The sequence below is a fragment of the Ylistrum balloti genome, unplaced genomic scaffold, assembly GCF_031769215.1.
Source record: "Ylistrum balloti isolate Yb309-2 unplaced genomic scaffold, AGI_CSIRO_Ybal_v1 Utg371310, whole genome shotgun sequence".
NCBI classification, from domain to species: domain Eukaryota; kingdom Metazoa; phylum Mollusca; class Bivalvia; order Pectinida; family Pectinidae; genus Ylistrum; species Ylistrum balloti.
Genome location: NW_026782700.1, coordinates 156,807 through 177,943, shown reverse-complemented (window position 1 = coordinate 177,943; position 21,137 = coordinate 156,807). Strand labels below are relative to the sequence as shown.

The following is a 21,137-nucleotide window of genomic DNA, read 5'->3' as shown; positions in this document are numbered from 1 at the left end:
ACTGAAACACCTGGCATTGTCTTCTCAGTCTTTTTGTGTGTGTGTGATTAGTTTTAGATAAATGACTAACAATAAGAAGGGAGACTATAAGAACTATTTCATTTTAAGCATAGATATCATAGCATGCCCAATATGCACAGTTTGGTTTTTGCAGGAAATTATTTTATATGTACAGGTAAAAAGGGAAATTAAGTAATCATTCTTTTTTTTCTTCTGTTATTATCGGGGAGCCTGTCTGAAATAATTCATGAGAGTCCATCTGAAAAAAAAATCAAAGGGAGATAATTCAATTCAAGTTTCTAAAATACTTTTTTCAGTACATCACCACCAAGTCACAACCACAAATCGAATGAAATTGTCTTCAAATGAAAATGTCTGCAACATAATCACATCGGAAAATGTAATATGCTTGTGGTATGCAGAATTTGTTCTTTAATCAAGTTATCAATCTACTATGTTCAACTTGATATTTTGAACAATCTATATAAATGCTTTATAATATTGAATCTGCCGCTGTCGACTTGAAATCTGATTAAATAGGACTGCACATTAACAACTTAACCCAGAAGTTTTACACACATGAAATAAAATCTGTTTCCTAGACAGGTAAGTGGGTTAGTGGTTGGTGACACTGTGAGCATGCAAGGGGAAATAAGCAAGGATAACCAAAGTAAACAAGGCAAGAGACCATGATGTATAAGTAAACAAACCATCCGCTATTTAGTACAAAGTACCTTAACGTATTATCGGTAGTGCTTCTGCGTGGCTTCAAGTTCCTTGCATAGATGAAACAAATACAAACGTTTTATGTGTGTTACATTCCAATGTGTTAGGAGTGATATCAAAATCAATTTAATATAAATCCTAAAACAGGACTGTCAAGGTCTCAACAAAATAAATTATACAGGAAAGAATTGTAATCACAGCATTGATAAAATAAACTGAATTATATTCAAGAAGTTACAAAAGAATCATATGAAAATAGCAAAACTGGAAAAAAATAAACATCACTTAAATTCTTATCATATATGATGTTGGTGAACAGACTGGAGGAAAGAATTTCATATCAAAACTTTTAAGTTTGAAATATGAAATTTCTCAAACTTCACTTTGACATTAATATTTGACTGCAATATTTCAGCAAGCATGGACTAGTTACTGCATCTTTTAGCAATCATTACAGTTAGTTTACAAATCAGTTGCAAAAATGATGCATAAGATATGAAAAACAGTTCCAAAGTGAACAAAATCCGTTAACTCAGTGGTAGACACAGCAATAAAATCAATGATTGGATAAAGACATTCTAAAATAATATCAATCTGACAGAAATCAGCTTAAGACTCACTGGGAAAAAACTCTACAGAGAAAAATTCACATATCAAACCGATTTGACTTACATGAAATTATATAGAATTTGATCATACATTGACCTATCATTAAGATAAAATTCATTTCTTTCTTTGGAATATAAAATACTTTCTATCATTCCTAAACAAAGAGAATTTTCTTTGCTACACACATTCATAAATATCCAAAAGTGTTTCACTACATTGGCTCTTTAATGTCTTATTTGTAGATGAAGAAATTAACTAAATATTATAGCTATATCATCATAAAATTAATATCGTTGCTTTGTGTGAACGAAAACAAAAATCATTTCTAATTTTCTACAAAATGACATTGCTGTTCAAAATATTATATTTTTAAGATAATATTAAAAATTCTATAACCCTTTCACTTTTTGAGTTCAAAAAGCAATTTTGTTTATCCAAATTACAATAACATATAGGAAATTGAAACTCAATATACTGTACATGTTTTGTAGGTGATTTCAATCAGATTGATTGTAATAATAAAAATTAAAAAAATCAGGGGGAGGTAACTGTGCCATGCAGTCATGGAAAGCAAGTGGTACTTAGTAGTCAGATTTGTGTTTGTCCTTCATCGCAACACGATGCTGTACACACGCAGCCTAGGTAACTGATAATACACACCTCATCAATCTTTTGGTTTGGATTCTAGTATCTTTAATTTCATCAAATCTTACCAACTTTTTCATCTTTCAGATATCAATTTCTAAATTAGTTTTTCTAATCAATCTCTTACCTTCAAATGGAATTAGCATATCAACAATTGTAGAAATGGCAAAACGTCCTTTGTAATTTCACATAATTAAAATGTCTTAATAGTAAGCTAGACTTCCGCCTATTTCTATTGCACAAATAGTCACTTCATGAAAAATGAATATCTATCAAAAATATATACATAAATTAATTCAACATATTCTTAACATTTTACAAAAGTCAAATTGCAAAAATACATGGACAGAATTTGCTTTAAAGATTCATGATAATAATATATCTTTAATGTGTAACTATAAGTAGAATATGTAACTGTAGGACAAACAGAAAAACAAAGAGATTACATCTGTATATTGTCTAATATATTGATAGGCAGCACTGAGATACATGTCCTAACAAAAGAACAACATACTTGTTTTCTACTTTGTATTGTTGAGTATCCTCGTGCTGTTTATGTTCCTCCCTCTGTCGTGCTTCGTCTTTCTGTCTTTGATCCTCCCGTAACCTTTCTTCCTCCTGCCGTCTGTGTTCCTCCTGTGCCCGCCGCTCTTCCTGTAATTGTACCTCCTCCCTCTTTCGTGCCTCATCCTGTCTCTGAGCTTCCAACCTAATGCCAGAAGAAGAAGAATGAATACCATCACATCAATCTGTCATTGAAACAGCACAATCTTTTGTCAATCTGAATGATTTCTTTTGTACATTTCATTGTGGTCATATCCTGATTGTACGGTCATTTTTTATTGCATCATGTTATGAACAAATCTTTGAGAAAGAATATATCTAGGTCTTTGGCTGGAAAAACCATGATACAGATACCAGCATGATGAAAGGTAGGGCTAAAAACAGGATATAAGCATGATACCAGTATGATGAAAGATATAGCTTTAACAGGAAATAAGCATGATACCAGCACTGATATAAGGTACAGCTTTAACAGGAAATAAGCATGATACCAGCACTGATATAAGGTACAGCTTTAACAGGATATACAATGATACCAGCACTGATATAAGGTATAGCTTTAACAGGAAATAAGCATGATACCAGCACTGATATAAGGTATAGCTTTAACAGGAAATAAGCATGATACCAGCACTGATATAAGGTATAGCTTTAACAGGATATACACATGATACCAGCACTGATATAAGGTACAGCTTTAACAGGACATACCATGATACCAGCACTGATATAAGGTACAGCTTTAACAGGATATACACATGATACCAGCACTGATATAAAGTACAGCTTTAACAGGACATACCATGATACCAGCACTGATATAAGGTACAGCTTTAACAGGAAATACCATGATACCAGCACTGATATAAGGTACAGCTTTAACAGGACATAAGCATGATACCAGCACTGATATAAGGTACAGCTTTAACAGGATATACACATGATACCAGCACTGATATAAAGTACAGCTTTAACAGGACATACCATGATACCAGCACTGATATAAGGTACAGCTTTAACAGGATATACACATGATACCAGCACTGATATAAAGTACAGCTTTAACAGGACATACCATGATACCAGCACTGATATAAGGTACAGCTTTAACAGGACATACCATGATACCAGCACTGATATAAGGTACAGCTTTAACAGGACATACCATGATACCAGCACTGATATAAGGTATAGCTTTAACAGGACATACCATGATACCAGCACTGATATAAGGTATAGCTTTAACAGGAAATAAGCATGATACCAGCACTGATATCAAGTACAGCTTTAACAGGACATACCATGATACCAGCACTGATATAAGGTACAGCTTTAACAGGACATACCATGATACCAGCACTGATATAAGGTACAGCTTTAACAGGATATAAGCATGATACCAGCACTGATATAAGGTACAGCTTTAACAGGACATACCATGATACCAGCACTGATATAAGGTACAGCTTTAACAGGACATACCATGATACCAGCACTGATATAAGGTATAGCTTTAACAGGAAATAAGCATGATACCAGCACTGATATCAGGTACAGCTTTAACAGGGCATACCATGATACCAGCACTGATATAAAGTACAGCTTTAACAGGACATACCATGATACCAGCACTGATATCAAGTACAGCTTTAACAGGACATACCATGATACCAGCACTGATATAAGGTACAACTTTAACAGGACATACCATGATACCAGCACTGATATAAGGTACAGCTTTAACAGGATATAAGCATGATACCAGCACTGATATAAGGTACAGCTTTAACAGGACATACCATGATACCAGCACTGATATAAGGTACAGCTTTAACAGGACATACCATGATACCAGCACTGATATAAGGTATAGCTTTAACAGGACATACCATGATACCAGCACTGATATAAGGTACAGCTTTAACAGGACATACCATGATACCAGCACTGATATAAGGTACAGCTTTAACAGGACATACCATGATACCAGCACTGATATAAGGTAAAGCTTTAACAGGATATAAGCATGATACCAGCACTGATATAAGGTACAGCTTTAACAGGACATACCATGATACCAGCACTGATATAAGGTACAGCTTTAACAGGACATACCATGATACCAGCACTGATATAAGGTACAGCTTTTACAGGACATACCATGATACCAGCACTGATATAAGGTATAACTTTAACAGGAAATAAGCCTGATTCCACCACTCGTAAATATAAGCATGTTTTGATTGTGTTTGGTGTAAAAGAGCTGGCTGCTGAATATGCCTAACAGAAAGATTTCGAGTCTACTTTGATAACCATATTTAGCAGTATTTTAGCAAATTTTACGGACATGTTATAAGCAAAACATCCATTTTGTGAACAATTCAAACACAACTATTCAGAAAGAATATCAGATTACCTTGCATCTTCTTGAGCTCGCATCTCTTCACGCTGTCTGTCCAGCAGTGCTCTCTGCTCCTCCTGCAGCTTGATGGCAGCACGTCTACGCTGCTCTTTCTCATCCTCTTGTTCTTGCTGCATTCGAAGCTGCTCTGCCATCTTCTTTCGTCGTTCATAGTCTGATTTTTGACGCTGCAGCTCCTGGAGAAACATAATAGTTAAGATATATTATGACATACAAAACATAAGAAACTAGTCAAGATACATGGTACACAGAAATACCAGCATCATTAAAACATATTTTACAAAGTATCTAGAATGATTCCAGAAGCAAAATGTTAAAATTGTTTTTTAATTATGATGAGGAAACTTTGAACTGTCAAAGTTTTAAACAGTAACACTGAACTTAAAACTTTTATCACACAACAGTTTGTAATTCTGCCTATAAATCATACGATAAAATTTTAGTTTAAATACATTTTTATGTCTTCAACAAAATGAAACATCCTATTTTTTTATTCTATCATAAGTATATTAGACTTAGGAAAATAAGAAAGAAAAAAGAAATTTAGGTGTACATAGTTAATATATAAAGTTATAGCTATGTGAATATCACAATATACTTAAAATCCTGGTGGTAGTGAATTTAATTAATTCAGATGTGAAAATCTCCTTTATACCAAGTACCTTTAAAGACAACTTCATGGTAAACAAGGTTTAAAGGTACACAAATAAGCTGTGGTTTAGAACTTGCCAGTCTTTGGAAAATGCAAAACAACTTCACTGAATATGGGAAAACAGTTTACCTCACTAAGTATGGGGAAATAGTTTACCTCACTGAATATCGAGAAATAGTTTACCTCACTAATTATGGAGAAATTATTTACCTCACTATAAATAAGGTAAAATAGTTTACCTCACTAAATATGAGGAAATAACTTATTAAGCTGCTTACCCTACTTTTCATTTCTGTTTTTCCCCTCCACCTTTTTATTTTTTCAGTTTTTTTTTATTTCTTAAATATCTTAATAAACATTATTCATTTCTTAGTATTTTTAAAAGAATATTATATTTATTGTGAAGCTGTTACAAAAGTGGAATATTAATTGTTCACATAAAAAACACCTTTTAAATCCTATTTTGTAAATGTGAAGAAACACTCTGATGAATACCTGTCCACAAAGACATTTATAAATCATAAGTGAGCTTTATATAGGGAATAATTTCTGTGAAAAGTGCAAAATGTGCTTCAGAGATTGTGTTGTTTGTGCTAATTATAATACGTTGGTGCAAAGCAAAGAAATGAATCAAAAGAAAAATGATAGACTTGGAAAATGGGGGAGAGAGTTGAGGAGGGTGTACCCAAGTTTTAAGATAGCGTGTTAGATTGTATCTTTTCTAATATTTTTCCCTATGTATGATATTATTTGGCAATTAGTTGTCATAGGTTCTACTTAAAAATTCACATGGTGTTGATATAAACATTCAAGCCAATATTTACTATAATACTGGGATCTTTTGGAAAGCCAACATTTAAAATATGGACCAAATATGCACCAAGGGTGGTTAAGGACTGTTAAATTTTCTTTGATTTTGCCAATTGATCATAAACCTACACCGTGTTAACATGCGGAGTATGCCACAGGATCTGATGTCCTATATCCGAACTATCAGATATTCTACATGTGAAATATACTATTATACAATTAAGATAGCTGTAATTATATATATGAATTTAATGTAAATAAACCTCGTTATTTTAGTATATGAGTAAATAATAATGATTACTAATTTGAAGCAACTTCATGATAATTTCCTACAATACTTCTCTCTCTTCTGAATTCCTTCAAACAATTTTTATGTCTTAGCAGTAACTCTATTGAATACTTCCAATACTTCAAGTTATATAAAGAATTAATGACTGAGCTTGAGCAATGTAAAAGTATAACATTGAGAAAGGCTTAGGGAGATAAAATTTTCAACAAAGATATGAATTTTTTTTCTTTTTAAATCAAAGAACTATTTCACACCATTATATCAGAAATACGCATCAGATTTACTTAATGACACACATTAAAATTAAATTTCTTCAAAAAATTATCAATCATAGATCAACTGAAAATAGCATTATCAATTCAAAATGACACTGAAATTCTATCTAAGATGGGGAAAAAGGGCTCAAACCATGCCATTCTTTTGGAGGACAAAATTCAAGAGACTGTTGCACAATGTTTAACAATAGTATCAAGAACAAAGGACTTGTTAAAGGGGACAGGGCATATTGTTAAAAGGGGGAGAAGCCAGCTTAAGTGGGTGTGGCAGCAGTTAGTAATTGACAACATGAATAATCAGAGAAATAAAAAAAGGCATGCATCGGAAACTGCTTCAGATGAAGTGAAATAAAGAAAAGAGAACTCAATTAGAAAATTGGTTGTTCAGGAATGTGGATTGATAGATAAAGTTAAATAAAAGACAAATAAAAGACAAATAAAATATAAATTGTTAAGAGTGTGCTCAAAAGAATGTTGTGGTATGCATATGTAATATTGTTGTCAAGAATTTTCTGTCATTTTGTCAAAAGATATATAAAACGTGAATTTGCAGCAATTTTCAAGATTATTTTTACAATTATTAAACTGATGTTTTACATAAAAATAATTAAAACTTTTCGTTACACATTTACAACCTGTATAACCATCAAAGGCAGAAGTTTGAATGTTGATAACTTCAATTCATTCGAATGTATGAAGAGCATATTGGAAAGTGAATATTTTCAAACTTCGTCTACATTGTACAGGTGCTCTATTCAAACAATCACACAGGCTTGAGTTATATGCCAATGATATGAAATTTCAGGCAACGCCAGTCATTTGGGACTTGAATGAATAATAGATATATGCCAATTGGTCTGTACAGCTCTAGCTGTCACACTTTGCTGTCACATTATCATCCAAACTGATACTTGAAAAGTAATGATTTCAAAGCTGAAAGCAATTTAAGGAAACTTTTAAATTTTAAACATGCAATAAATTTGCTGACTTGTCTTTTCTCTCCATTAACCAGAGTAGTACTGTGTGCTCCCTTGATAGGTTAAGTTACATATGCATTGTATATTGTACATTTAAACAAAATTCTACAAGTGCTGACAACAACTGTGATGTGCATTTTTTTCTGACAGAACACATCTGTATATTGGTGCTGTATTGTTCTGTTAACCCAGATGTGCCCTTTAACTTGTAGCTTGTCTATCTGGCAGTGTTGGTCATACACTTAGACTCTGTATACCTACATAGACCCTATCCGTGTCACATAATGACCAATTATGTCTCTAATGGAGACATTATCGGGACTAGATTACACAATCTTGTATCACGTTGCTATGATGTGTAGTAAGATTACATTTCTATTTAAAGGTCACATGAAATAGTTTTCTGTTTTGGGATTTGGACTAGCTCAAATGAAATGTTTTAAACTACAATCGAAATAGGGAACTATTCTGTATTGCTTCAAATAAAGCATGTATCATTAACATTTTAGACATCAAATTAAATAATCATTTTTTTAAACTTACCTGAAGGGGATATTTGTCATAAATGAAGTAAATCCGCATTACTTCATTTTGAATGAACTTTTCATTAGTAGTATTGTCTTTATATCAAACTGATATAGTTTTGATGGTACTTTATATATTTCTGGAATATTTATATAATATGTATCATATTATCTTCTATATAATATATATCCTATTGTGTCTGGATCATTTTATAAACTGGGGTTATTGACTCTTATATTTGTCATTACCTACTTGAAGCTAAGGAAATGTAAAAAAAAAAGCTTTAGTTTGATAAAGGCACATCAAAATGTCCGAACAGATCATCCAATTAATTTTCTCAACAGTAATTAATCTGGAATTTGATCAAACACAGTGTATCAAGAAACTCCACATATTTCATTGTCTGCAGGCATATTCTATAGTGAAATATCTATTATGTCTACCATACACAATGAAACGCATCTATTTCTGTGGTATCTACACTATAAAACATAAATCAAAACTATAAAGTGCCAACACTATCAACTAAATCAGAGGCCTATACTCTGTATCCAACTGCTATCTTGACTATTAAACAGACACAAGAAGGCTGGGGTACTGACCCTGGAAAACTGGTCGTCAAAGCCCTGTGCTTGGATAGCGACCGGTGTGTCGGGGGTCAGCTGTGGACTGCTGGACTGGTAGCCATCCGGGCTACATGGGGGAGGGGCCTGTGAATACATGGGATGCTGGTTATGCTGAGGTGTAGGAGTTTTAGGGGTCAGGACTGGGGACTTGGGGGGTAGATCAGCTTGTGGGACTAATGTAATCGGGGGAGGGGGAGGATGGAGTCTCTGTTCGTGCGGAGGCGGCCGGTGACGATATTCCAAATCTCTCACATGACGTTGTTCTCGGACCATCTCTGCCGTTTTCAGCGAGAGATGAGTCGCATCTTCCATGTGGCTGATGTCTCCATTTGTCTGCAGTTTGTATCCAGCCCGATGGAAAGATCGTCCATTCATTGAGTGGTGGAAGACCAGAGAAGGAATACAGAAAGAAAAAAAAGGGCATGCAACAGTTAGACAAAAATCACATCCAAACAACAGGTCCACACAGCACAACGCAGCACCACAGACAAGAATTAAATATAATATCCTTGTATTAAGCTCAAACCCTCTCTTTCAGTATATTTATCATTACCTGGAAAAACAGTTGGGTTTTTTTTTTTTATAAATATGCCATTTTTGTCAAAAATTGTCTAATAGTCTGCTCGTTTATAAACAGAACAAAAAGATCATCAAGTCAACTGGTAGGTAAAACCTGGTGATGCTGTGTTGTCGTGGTGACAGAGGAACATACATGCACATCTACCTCCTTCAGATTCTTAATACATGTAGTGGAATAATTATTATTTACAAAATGCACACATTAGAGAAGAAAATCCTGTATATAGATATATTAAACATTCACCTGCCACATGCCAAACAAGAAACCATCCGTGAAAAAGACCACAAAACGTGATTTTATGTAAAGGCTACCTCTCAATAATTCCTGTCAAGTGTTACCATGACAAGCAGCAGGTACAATCTGTTAACCCTCCCAATGTAAAGTAACCTGATATCTAAACACAAATTGTTTGGTGATAAAACATCTCAGATTTAGGCTGAAGTTCAAAATTTGTAAATAAATCAGATATGAACTGAAATTATTGACAAGTAGAAACATTTCTTGATCTGAATGTAGAGGTTTTGACAGAAGAACCATGTGATCTTTTGAAAACGATGAGACAAACAAAGTAATGAAATTTCACATTATTTTTCTAATGTTTCCATAACGTAAATTAAGTTTTCAAACTAGTTAACGTCTGTAGCTTCGAAACATAAAGCTAGCTTATCATGGCCCAAACTTTTCAGATTTTCACAGCCTGGTGTACATGGTGCATGTCTGGTAACTGTGACAATATCAGCAGCAAGCAGGTTCCACTTTATTAGTTCTGGTTATTGACATCAAAAGCGCAAGGAATGCTCAAGTTGTGCTCTGTTGCAGGTTTCTAATCTCAGGCTTCAGTAGAAATATGTAGTAACAATGCCTAATTCAAGTTTTATCTAATAGAATTTCAAAAATTTCAATTTGGAAAAAACATCTTAATAGATTAAAAATTGCTTGAGCAAATTTATTGATTTCGTTCTTATTACCTTCTTTCTTTTTGGATTTTGAGTAACAAGCATTTGTTGGATGAACATACGTTAAATTCAATATAGATATATCTATTCTCAGTAACCAAAATTTCATTTGATTCATTTTGTAACAAAAGCTTAACTCAAAAATATTTTCTTACTTATTTTTAATATCAATAAAATGGTTAACAAAATCTGGCATGGGCAGATGAATTAATAAATCAAAATGAAAATGAAGTAATTCTATAAAGGATAAATGATATATTTAGAATAACATATACAATCTATCATTAATTGCCACTAATATTATGGAAATGAAGAACAGGATAAGACTAGATCCTAAACCTTGAAATCAAAATTACATGACTATAATACCCCATACCAAAGGTGTACAATTCCAGAAGACTGATGCCTCAAAAACTTCCAGCTAACAAATTTTTTCCAACGTTTGCGAAAATATTGCAAAATTTCTTCTGGATAATGTTAATCCAATAGATTTTGTAAAAAGTTAAGCTACAAATGCATTCCAAAATTTGAAATTGTACACCTCTGAATACATATTGGAGTATAATTATGGTATATATTAATTTTTCAATATGTCATAAAATATCATTTTCACTAGCCTAGAAATGAAAATTTAAATAAACATAACACATTCTTTACATAATTCCAATACTGTAGAATAGAAAAATTATGTACATGTATGTAGCATATATATAACCTATCACCAGATGTCATATATACATGTATATATGTGATGCTGAATAAAACAGAAAACAAGAACACTTAAATATAGGGAAAATATAAATATTATCTAACTACACACTGAGATTCAGGATAAATGATGAAATAAAATGATGAACTGAATTGTTTCCATGACCTCTTAATGTTGAGAAGAAACACCTGACAAGCAAATTTTATCAAAACTTTCTTATGACAAACTGAAATCTGAAATAGCCTTTTTATAATGTGGTAAAGGATTCTTGAATTTGGTTGAAGTACTTCCTGCACTGAGTCCATGGGTATCCTATATATTCATATTATGGTTGTTTTATCTTCGTCCTGTCATTACTCAGTATCACACAGTTGTCACATCATGATTCAGTAACATCACATTAATTTGTTTGTCTATGATGAATCAATGAAATACAGGAAAACTAATCAGTGTCCATATCAAAACAGTATTCTCTGTTATAGCTTTGACATATATCACACACAAACACAAATTTTTGTGCTTAATTTCAAGGCACAAATCTTTGAAAAAGGCCTCTAGATTTGCTTGCATGCAAAACTGGCAATTAAACCACTGTAATTCAGACATCATGGAAGAGTAACTAAGACTTTTTGCAACTCGCTCTAAAACTTGTAAATTTTTAAAGAGTGTTTCATTATTCAACAATGAGAGATCAGGTATGGAACATGGTCCTAAGCTAGGTGTACATTACAGCGTTCACATCTAAAAATGAGGACAGAGTAAGTGAGGGTCATGTGACAGGTGCTTGCTCCACCTACCTCTGATGTTGACCAACCACATTTCTCTATGCTGTCAGTTGTGCTGTAGCCAGAATCACTACTCAGGACTGTGTGTCGTTTCCATGCTTTATTCTCCGGTGACTCCATCATATTACGGAATTCCTCAGATGATCTGTAGTTGTATAAATATCTCAGACATTTTTAAAAAGTACACAGCCTAGGTTAGACATATTCATGGAAACAATATATCTATTTCTTACATTTCCTTAATACTGAGAGAGTTAAAGGACTGTAAAATGAAATTTGAATCTATAATTTTCAGGGATTTTTTTCAAAATGTTTTAAAATTTCCATTATTCCTACACTTTATTAATATAAAGAGGTTTAAAGGTGACTGTCTGCAAAATGAAATTTGAATTTTGAATTTCCAGATTTTTGTCTTAAATTGCCTTAAAATTTCCATTATGTGTAAAACAAATATCTACCTGATGACATTGAAAACAGTGAATACTGATGGTAGTTCTTAACACATCAGCTTTAAAAAAAAACATCACGTCAAAAGAGGAATTTACAATTAATGACAATAGTTTATTCTACTAGGTTTGATCAACCATGTGTTAATCCCGTGCTAGTTCTCATTTGTACTCATTAATGAGTGTATATCATAGAGGTTTTTATATCACAACCCATTTTACATCAGATTTCGTATTGGCTGTAGTGTAAAAGTTTCTTACCAACCCAAAGAAATTGTTTTTAAAATATAATTCATGACTGCTTATCTGTTATTTGTTATTTTTAATATCCTTTATTAACTGATTTAGCATGTTTTCCTGTTAATATTTAAGTAAGTCGATATGTCCAAAACTGTTCAAAATTGTTAGCTAGACAGGACTTTCTGAAGTTAAGCATTTTTAATACTGACATTACAATTTACTGCAATTTACCTTTTTCTGTATACCTGTCCAATCAATAGGTACCTGATCACACATTTAAGTGGAACATGATCAGCAGAGGGAAAAACAATCATGCTAAGTTTTTTTGCCTCATTTTGGGGAGAAAACTGGTGACTTCAAAAGGATATTTTTGGGAGCATATTTGAATGGAAACCCTTATCGGCCCCAAAAATCCCTTTCAAAACTCCTTGTATATAAAACTAAAACAGAAGTAAAACAAGTAATCGTCACCACCATATGTAAGTGATATTGTAAACTGCTATCCACAACAGGGGAAGAGTTACGCCTTCTACTTGTGACATATCTGACTGAGGAATCTCAAGACAGGGAAGTTTTATGTAAAAGACATGTGATCAATAGAATTCTACCAAATTCATCTACACAGAGATTAAGTTTAGTACTTTTTGTCACGTGATGGTTCATTGTAACTTGATGAAAAGAATACGTACATAGACTGCTGTGGTGGTAGAGATTTTCTTAGGCGTTTCATTTCCGCGTCGTTCATGACACCTCTCTTCCTTTCCTCTCGAATAGCCTCAATCTGAAGAAACTTCATGATGTGTTGTTTACCTTTTGTACACACCTGTCAAAAACACAAAATTAACAAGGTAATGTGCACATTAAACAGGTTTTATAGAGCTATCAATAACAATTTGGCTGCTTCCACTGAAAACAAAAAATGACCCTATCCTCTTATTTCGAATGATTTTATTCATGTGTAAAATCTTTAACTTTTCAACCAATCCAGGGAACAAAATATAAATATTTCAAATTGTCAGAGAACTTCATTATGAAATATCAATATTTCCAATTGTCCATGAGCTATATATTGAAATATCAATATTTCCTATTGCTGGTGAACTTTATAATGAAATATTAATATTTCCTATTGCTGGTGAACTTTATAATGAAATATCAACATTTCCTATTGCTGGTGAACTTTATAATGAAATATCAATATTTCCTATTGCTGGTGAACTTTATAATGAAATATCAATATTTCCTATTGCTGGTGAACTTTATAATGAAATATCAATATTTCCTATTGCTGGTGAACTTTATAATGAAATATCAATATTTCCAATTGCTGGTGAATCTTTTAAGTTTTCAAACAATTTCACACAAAGCATGAATATCACAGAGCTGAGGTTTTTCACATGATCAAGTAAGGCTAGTATTTCTCAAGTGGTAAACAGTATAGGTTTTTATGAGTAATTAACCAACTCAATATGATTTCATTTTTCATGTGTTAAATTCTGATTTAGATACAGTCTTGACTGACTTCGAAACTTAATTTAACCAACTCTTTCTCATTAACCTTTCAAGAATAATATTCATTAATCACATAAAACAATTAAGTTGGAAAACGAGTGCATAGAACAAAGGCTTCTTTACATCCTACGAAAATAGAATGAACAAGTGCTGACCTTTAATCTACAACCAAAAACCTCTAACTCATCAGATTTTAGAAGAATGTGAATGTTTTATCAAAATCCCTGAAGAAATGAAACTAATGAGCGTTGACAATGACTTTCTAAATACAGTAATGGTGACCTTGAACCTATAAACTTGGAACTCAAATTTTGATCGCTAGAAGACTTACATGGGCAGGCGGCTGGGTTAATGGATTGTTTTCAAGGCATATTTCTTCTAATGTTTCTATTTTTCGAAATGATGTTGGTATCTTGGAGATTTTATTACTTGAAAAGTCCAGCTTTCGAAGATTTAATTTACATATTTCTGAAACGACAAGAAAACAAGAAATTAATATATATATGAAGTAATAAGTTAAAATAAAAACATATTTAGAATGTAGCTCTGCCAAAGAAATTACAAGTTGTACACACAAAAGAAAGTTCAAAGATTCTACAACAACTGAAATAAAAAAAGAATGATTTATCAAATCTCAAGTAAATTTTACACTATGTCTAATCACTTTTAACAGGTCAATCAACAAACTGGTGACAAAAGATTCCAAAATCTACTTTACTAACCATTCCTTATGACTGGACACACTTACCTATTGGTAATTCAATTAAAAGGTTGCGGCGTACATTAAGGGAGCGAAGAGATTTGAGGTCTCCAATCTGGTTAGGGAGGTGCGAAATCTCATTACAACTCACGTCCTGAAAAGACAAAATTTGTCATTTGATATTTAAGAAATAATCACTGTTATGTTACCTTTCATAATTGTAAAAACAATTTTAATACATATTCAATCCGCTGCTGCATCAATTTATGCAATATAAACTTGCAAAATGTTATAAATTCAACTACAACCAGTTTTACTTATTGATAGATTTAGCAGGTCACAAGCCGAGATACTATTAAGAACAACATGCCACAGTCATAATGAAACATAAATCCACAGTTCTCCATCTATAGAAACTGTTTAAGCATAGAATCTTTTTTTAATGACTGTTTTCTTAAATACTGTTATATCTAGTTTAGATGAGTGGGTATACAATTACAGGTTCCTAATTTAGAACAGATTTTATGTCAGTGCTACAATAATGTTCAATATCTATATATTTCATATACATATGGTTTATGGAATTTTTTAATATTTGCCTGCAGGTTATCATTCTTAATAACATGTTGGTAGCTGTCCTTAACAACTTAACAATTTGTTTCTTACTATCTGGTATGTGAAGGAACACTAAACACTTCATATAATCACAGGAAGCACCAGTGACACACCACATTGTCCTAGTCAGACTCATTTAAATATTTTGTATTATCATTACTCTGTCCTAAGTCATGCTTTGTGCAACATCCCAGACTGTAGTGATGGAGAACTGTAGTAATTACCAATTACAACCTATCTCACTACTTCTGGTGTCACCTTTCACAATCATTATCTCCCCTGTAATGTAATTAGAAAATGTGAAATTCACGTTAAGAGACAAGATGCCTCAGTCTTATACAGTCATATGTCTATATCCAAAGTAAAAATCTAATTTCGAGACCCAAATTATTGATCACCAGCATCAATTTTTAACTGAGATATGATAAAATCAATTTACTAATTCCTTAGTTCGGTTTTATTTTGTGTTATATGTTGATAATTTTTAGCTTTCAATTCAATTTTCCAACAAATGAAATAAATTCCTTATTTTGGATTTGGCCAAGGTGATAAGGACAGTGTCTATGGACAATGTTTCCTATCAAGAGCATGTTAAAATTATGGTGTCATCACACTGAAATGCCATAACCTTTATACTGTTTCATCATCCTCTCCCTGTCACAATTTACAAAATCCTAACAAGTATGACAGTTTCACTTCAAACTTCACAAACTTCCAATAAATATCAGGTTAATATGCTATTAATAAAACAATCCAGCATCTTAATCAAAGTTAATACTTGTTTTCAATATTTTTTTTATTCAAATAGTGTATATCATATTCCATTATATATCATTGTCAAAATTTTCAATCAAAGGATTGAAACTTTTTAGGGCTTTTTGAGTACACAAAATATGAGTAATTTTTCACCACAGAAATGCCAAGAAAGCTTCATTCCACTGTAACAATCAATAAGATCGGGTCTGTCAAGTGTTCTGATGCAGGGAAGGTAATTAAGTTGTCATACAAAGCACCTGACAAGCCTGTGTGTGCAGACACTGGTGCATGTCAGATGCTTACCTGCCTATCACATGTAAACAACCTGGAAGGTATGCTTCAGCTCAAATTCTTTCCAGTCACATATATCTCAGCTTGAAGATTTCATCTTCATTCAATATCAAAAGAAATTCAACATTGACTATATGGATATCATAAATCATAACTGAAGTGAGAAATTGAGAAAATGAATGAATAAATCTGAGTTTTGTTGCAGTTGTAGTCAAGCTAACTACACTAGGAAAGAATAATGATGTTTGGTACTAGAGTATCAAGTGTTTCTAACATGCTGTAACAGCCTCTCACAGCAAATGTTGGCAGAATGGAATGTCTTAATTTCAACAGATTCAACCTGAACTCCACGTGGTGTACAGGCAGGCAGAGTGTATGGGAGGCCTGGAAAGTGTACAAGTGTTTGACTCATACAATCAAATTACTGTTTCTCATTTACAAAATTGTTGTTACACCAATATATAGCAAGGCCGTTTGATTTTCAACAGATTTTCAGTGAACTACATTTCTGTCTGCCACCATACAGACTCAGGCCTCGGGGATATAAAGATAAATATTAACTGTTATTTATAAAATGCATTGGTACTTTCAACAAATCTGACTCATGCGTGTGAAAAGGAATTAAATCTAAAACGTACAGGGAAGGGCTACAACACTATTTGATAAGGCTCTTAGAAATGCATGGCCAAATCCTTTCCAATCATATGATTTTTCATTCACTGATACTTGATTCTTTATTAGGTACAGCAATGTAATGACTGTTTCTGTTGTCTGAAAGGCTCAGTGCTTCAGAAGGTCAAACAGCTTTAATTATTTTAACTAATACCACCCAGTTATTGATCTATTTCACATGCTTTCAAAGTCACTAAATATTCAAAATCACTTATTTTGTAGATGCTTTATTTCCTTGGATTTTTAATGGCATCTAATTGTAGCATAGTATCTTTTTACGTGAACAGTTATGATAAATAGGTGATACATGTAAAGGATAATGATGAAAAGTATTTCAAATCAGTATCGTAAACCTTCATATTTGTAACAATGTAAAATGGCACTTTTTCACAGCAAAGAAAATATTTTTTTGACAAAGGAATTTCATTCATAGCTGAAAACAACAGACAGTGTCAAACAAAGTAGTGAATTTTCAAAGTCATACTTTATGATTTTTATGTTCCAGCAGGTAGATAAAAAAGAACATTATACTTAATTAACACAGGTGTTCACTTCAAACCACTTGCTGAGAGACTGCAGCCTGAGGTAACACCTGGATGATGTCTTGTGTTGCAGATGATGGTTGTGATGTTTTTTCCTTCATGGTCTACCTATATCACCCACAGTACTACAGTAGAGTGTGATAGCCAACAGATCAAAGATTGTAGGCTTTCTCAACTATGGTTGCTATCATTCACAACTGTTCACTGACCAATTAGGTCTACCCAGCATGTCTTGAAGCAATCCTGCTAACGGCTGATTTTTAGTCTGTATCCACAAGGAAAACGTATAAGATCTGATTTTTACACTGTATTGATTAAGAATTAATAAAATATTTAAATGATACACAAGATATCAAGTCACTTCATCTACAAGTTCTCATACCTCAATTATACACTTGTTGGTTTACTGTGCATGAATTCAAATGTCCTTAATGATTGGTTCATTCAATGTGAGTGATAAAAAGTCTGAATTGTTTGGTTCAGACTTCATTTAAACTCGGTCACAAATTTGCCGATGATTGATGAAAGCATTTGGTCCAAAAGAACTGAGGCGTTGAAGCATGTTTCCTCATCAAGTCAGGTTGACACATCAAGAAATTTTCTTCAGAATACAATGAAACATGTGGGCAACAAGTACTATTCTTCAGAACAAACATAACATTCATTTCTCAACCACTCTGTATCAACAAAAGCACTATGAGGCGTTACCTTTATAGCTACAGTAACTTACTATTTCCATGAGTTTGTCCAGAACACCAATCTCCTCAGGAAGAGAAACCAGCTTGTTGTGACTAGCAATCAGGACTTCTAGTTGGTGAAGCTGGGATATAAAGGCAGGGATCATGGACAGCTGGTTTCGACTGAAAAACAAAATATAGAAATAAGTTCAACAATAATTATGTCATATTAATTAAATATCAAAATACCAAGAATCCACATTTCAAACATCACTTGTATATTCAATTTTTTGTCAAGACATCTTGTTTTATGGGAGTAAATTTTTACTTTTTTAGGAGAAAAAAAAAATCTTGAAATATTTTCATTTTCATCATGAAGTTCAATGCAATGCCATGATTCTAATTTTTTTCTTCTTTTTAATACAGATTTCCTTGAAGGAAAACATCTGAACACTGAATGGAAACTCCAGAACTCTGAACATACTGAAACAAGTAGAAAACTCATTCATATTCATTTTTAGGGAACTAAAACATAGGGAGAATAGAATGTTCTTGCCTCTCCTCCTCTACATTCCCACCTCCTTCCCCACCCCTACTCCCGTTCCCATAAAGAAAAGAAAAAAAACAGAAATAGGTACTGATACACAAACCAAACTGATTTTCATAAATCTAATTTAATATATTGTCATTGTTTGCTTTTTATTACATGTGATTATATCAGAATCCCATCCTTGGAATCTTCTCCCTGTATAATACATTGGAGCCCCTTTACAATGCAGCCTTGTTCCTAATGCACTCAATGCTGCCTATGTCTATCAGTATGGCCTAATGAACTACGAACATCACATAAACAAATCACCCTAGATCAACGACCCTGATAGTCTTCCATTCCAGCTTCTCTAAAACAAGGCATGGATTCTTGTTTTGTGTCTCTCATTTAGTAATTAAAATTAAAATTTAGTCATAAAATAATTTCCTTAATAACAATTGCTGTCTTGAAGTGACATATTAAAATAATTAATTATTTGTTCACTTTGCCTTTGGTTGACTTTCTCATTACCATCTTGAACATAGGCAAGCCTATGAACTGTTTTTCTTCTTCCACTGATCCTTAACCAAGACTAGTTAAACAACTTGTGTACTAACTTGTTACCGAACATAACAACTTTCACTTGCTTTGCTGAATTTATCTAAAATAAGGGTTTCACATCATTTTTACATACTAAACATATGTATATATGATATCTGAAGATTTCAAATCATTGTAATGATGATGATGTAGGTCAATTTTATTTCATCGATTTTGAAAATAATAACTAACATTTTCTTTAAAATTCAGCCTTATCTATTAAAAAAACAGTTTACAATTTTCCCTATACATCTTGCTTTGGTTATCATTTCCAATTTCCTTGTATGAGACTTAACACATTCAGATTTACCTGTGTTGATTTTGATTTCAATCTACTGCTTATCCAAAAAAAAAAAAAAATCTGATAATGTTTTAAGAACAACACATTGACAAAAACTGATATCATCCAATTCACTTGCTTTATCCACAAATGAAGTGATAATATATCTTAATTCAACTAAGGTAAATCATACTTAGAAATGTTAAATACAATATGCTGTACTCCAGGTTAAAAGCAAATGCTTTAATCTTTTAAAGGAAGGCGTTGATTTTTTTTTTTACATTAATTTAACAATTACCACCACATAGAAAAGCTCTGAACTTTTAATAATTCCAGCAAGTTTTTCCATCATAATTGCATTAGATTGCATGAGTCTAAATTAAATATTAAGCAGCCTTTTCAAAACAGCTGGTAGACTATTTGTACAAGTGCAATGCATAACACCGAAAGAATGGTTGAGGAACAGAGAGAAGAGATAGTTACAGGGCTATTACACAACACCAGTATCTGCAGACAGACCTTAGAAATGTGGTTTAAAACATCATAAACCAGTTCATATTTTTAACTCTGCCCCGAGAGATACATCCCTATTAAGCTGTTGTCTGTATACATTGATAAATACCCCCATAAAACATTGTCCTGACATGGTAGTCACCTCTGTTAGACCCCTATCTTTTCTCACAGGCATTAATCCAAAAATCCACTTAATTCACAGAAAAACATTTTTTTATATATTTTCCTTTTCATTCCAAGTGGAAAATCCACCAGTGTGAGCATATTTAGGACTACTGAAATGGCACAGAAAAAAGTTTATTCATAAATCACTAGGATTCATACTTGTCCAATTAAATCATTTGTAATTTCTGAAGCAAATTACTTGTATAGTTCCTATGTCAACATGATACAGTACAGAAAGTTACCATTACATATTGTCAGTCAGGACTAGTGCAAATTAATGGAAAACTGGAGTAAAACAAACATAACCACAGGGAATTATTATTATGGATGATATATATTTATATTCAAAATTTATTTACTAGAGACAAAAGAGAAGGCAGAATCAGGTGATGACTACAGGTGTGTGGTTCAATGCTTCCTAACATGTTGCAGTTTGTGTTTCCCAGGTA

At 32.7% G+C, this 21,137-nt stretch overlaps 1 protein-coding gene across 4 annotated transcripts in view; it reads right to left on the bottom strand.

Moving 5' to 3' along the window:
• LOC132561945 (leucine-rich repeat and calponin homology domain-containing protein 1-like) overlaps positions 1-21,137 on the bottom strand; it is a 68,491-nt gene that overhangs the window by 26,252 nt on the left and 21,102 nt on the right. The window contains exons 3-11 of one of the 4 annotated variants that reach the window (XM_060226662.1): positions 18,655-18,784; positions 15,097-15,202; positions 14,680-14,816; positions 13,526-13,659; positions 12,163-12,295; positions 9,097-9,453; positions 4,961-5,142; positions 2,495-2,689; positions 735-776 (exon numbers count right to left, since the gene is read on the bottom strand). In XM_060226662.1, the coding sequence (XP_060082645.1) occupies positions 735-776; positions 2,495-2,689; positions 4,961-5,142; positions 9,097-9,453; positions 12,163-12,295; positions 13,526-13,659; positions 14,680-14,816; positions 15,097-15,202; positions 18,655-18,784 (1,416 nt within the window). The remainder of the gene's footprint in view (positions 1-734; positions 777-2,494; positions 2,690-4,960; positions 5,143-9,096; positions 9,454-12,162; positions 12,296-13,525; positions 13,660-14,679; positions 14,817-15,096; positions 15,203-18,654; positions 18,785-21,137) is intronic. The other 3 variants (XM_060226664.1, XM_060226663.1, XM_060226665.1) reach the window with 3 other exon arrangements.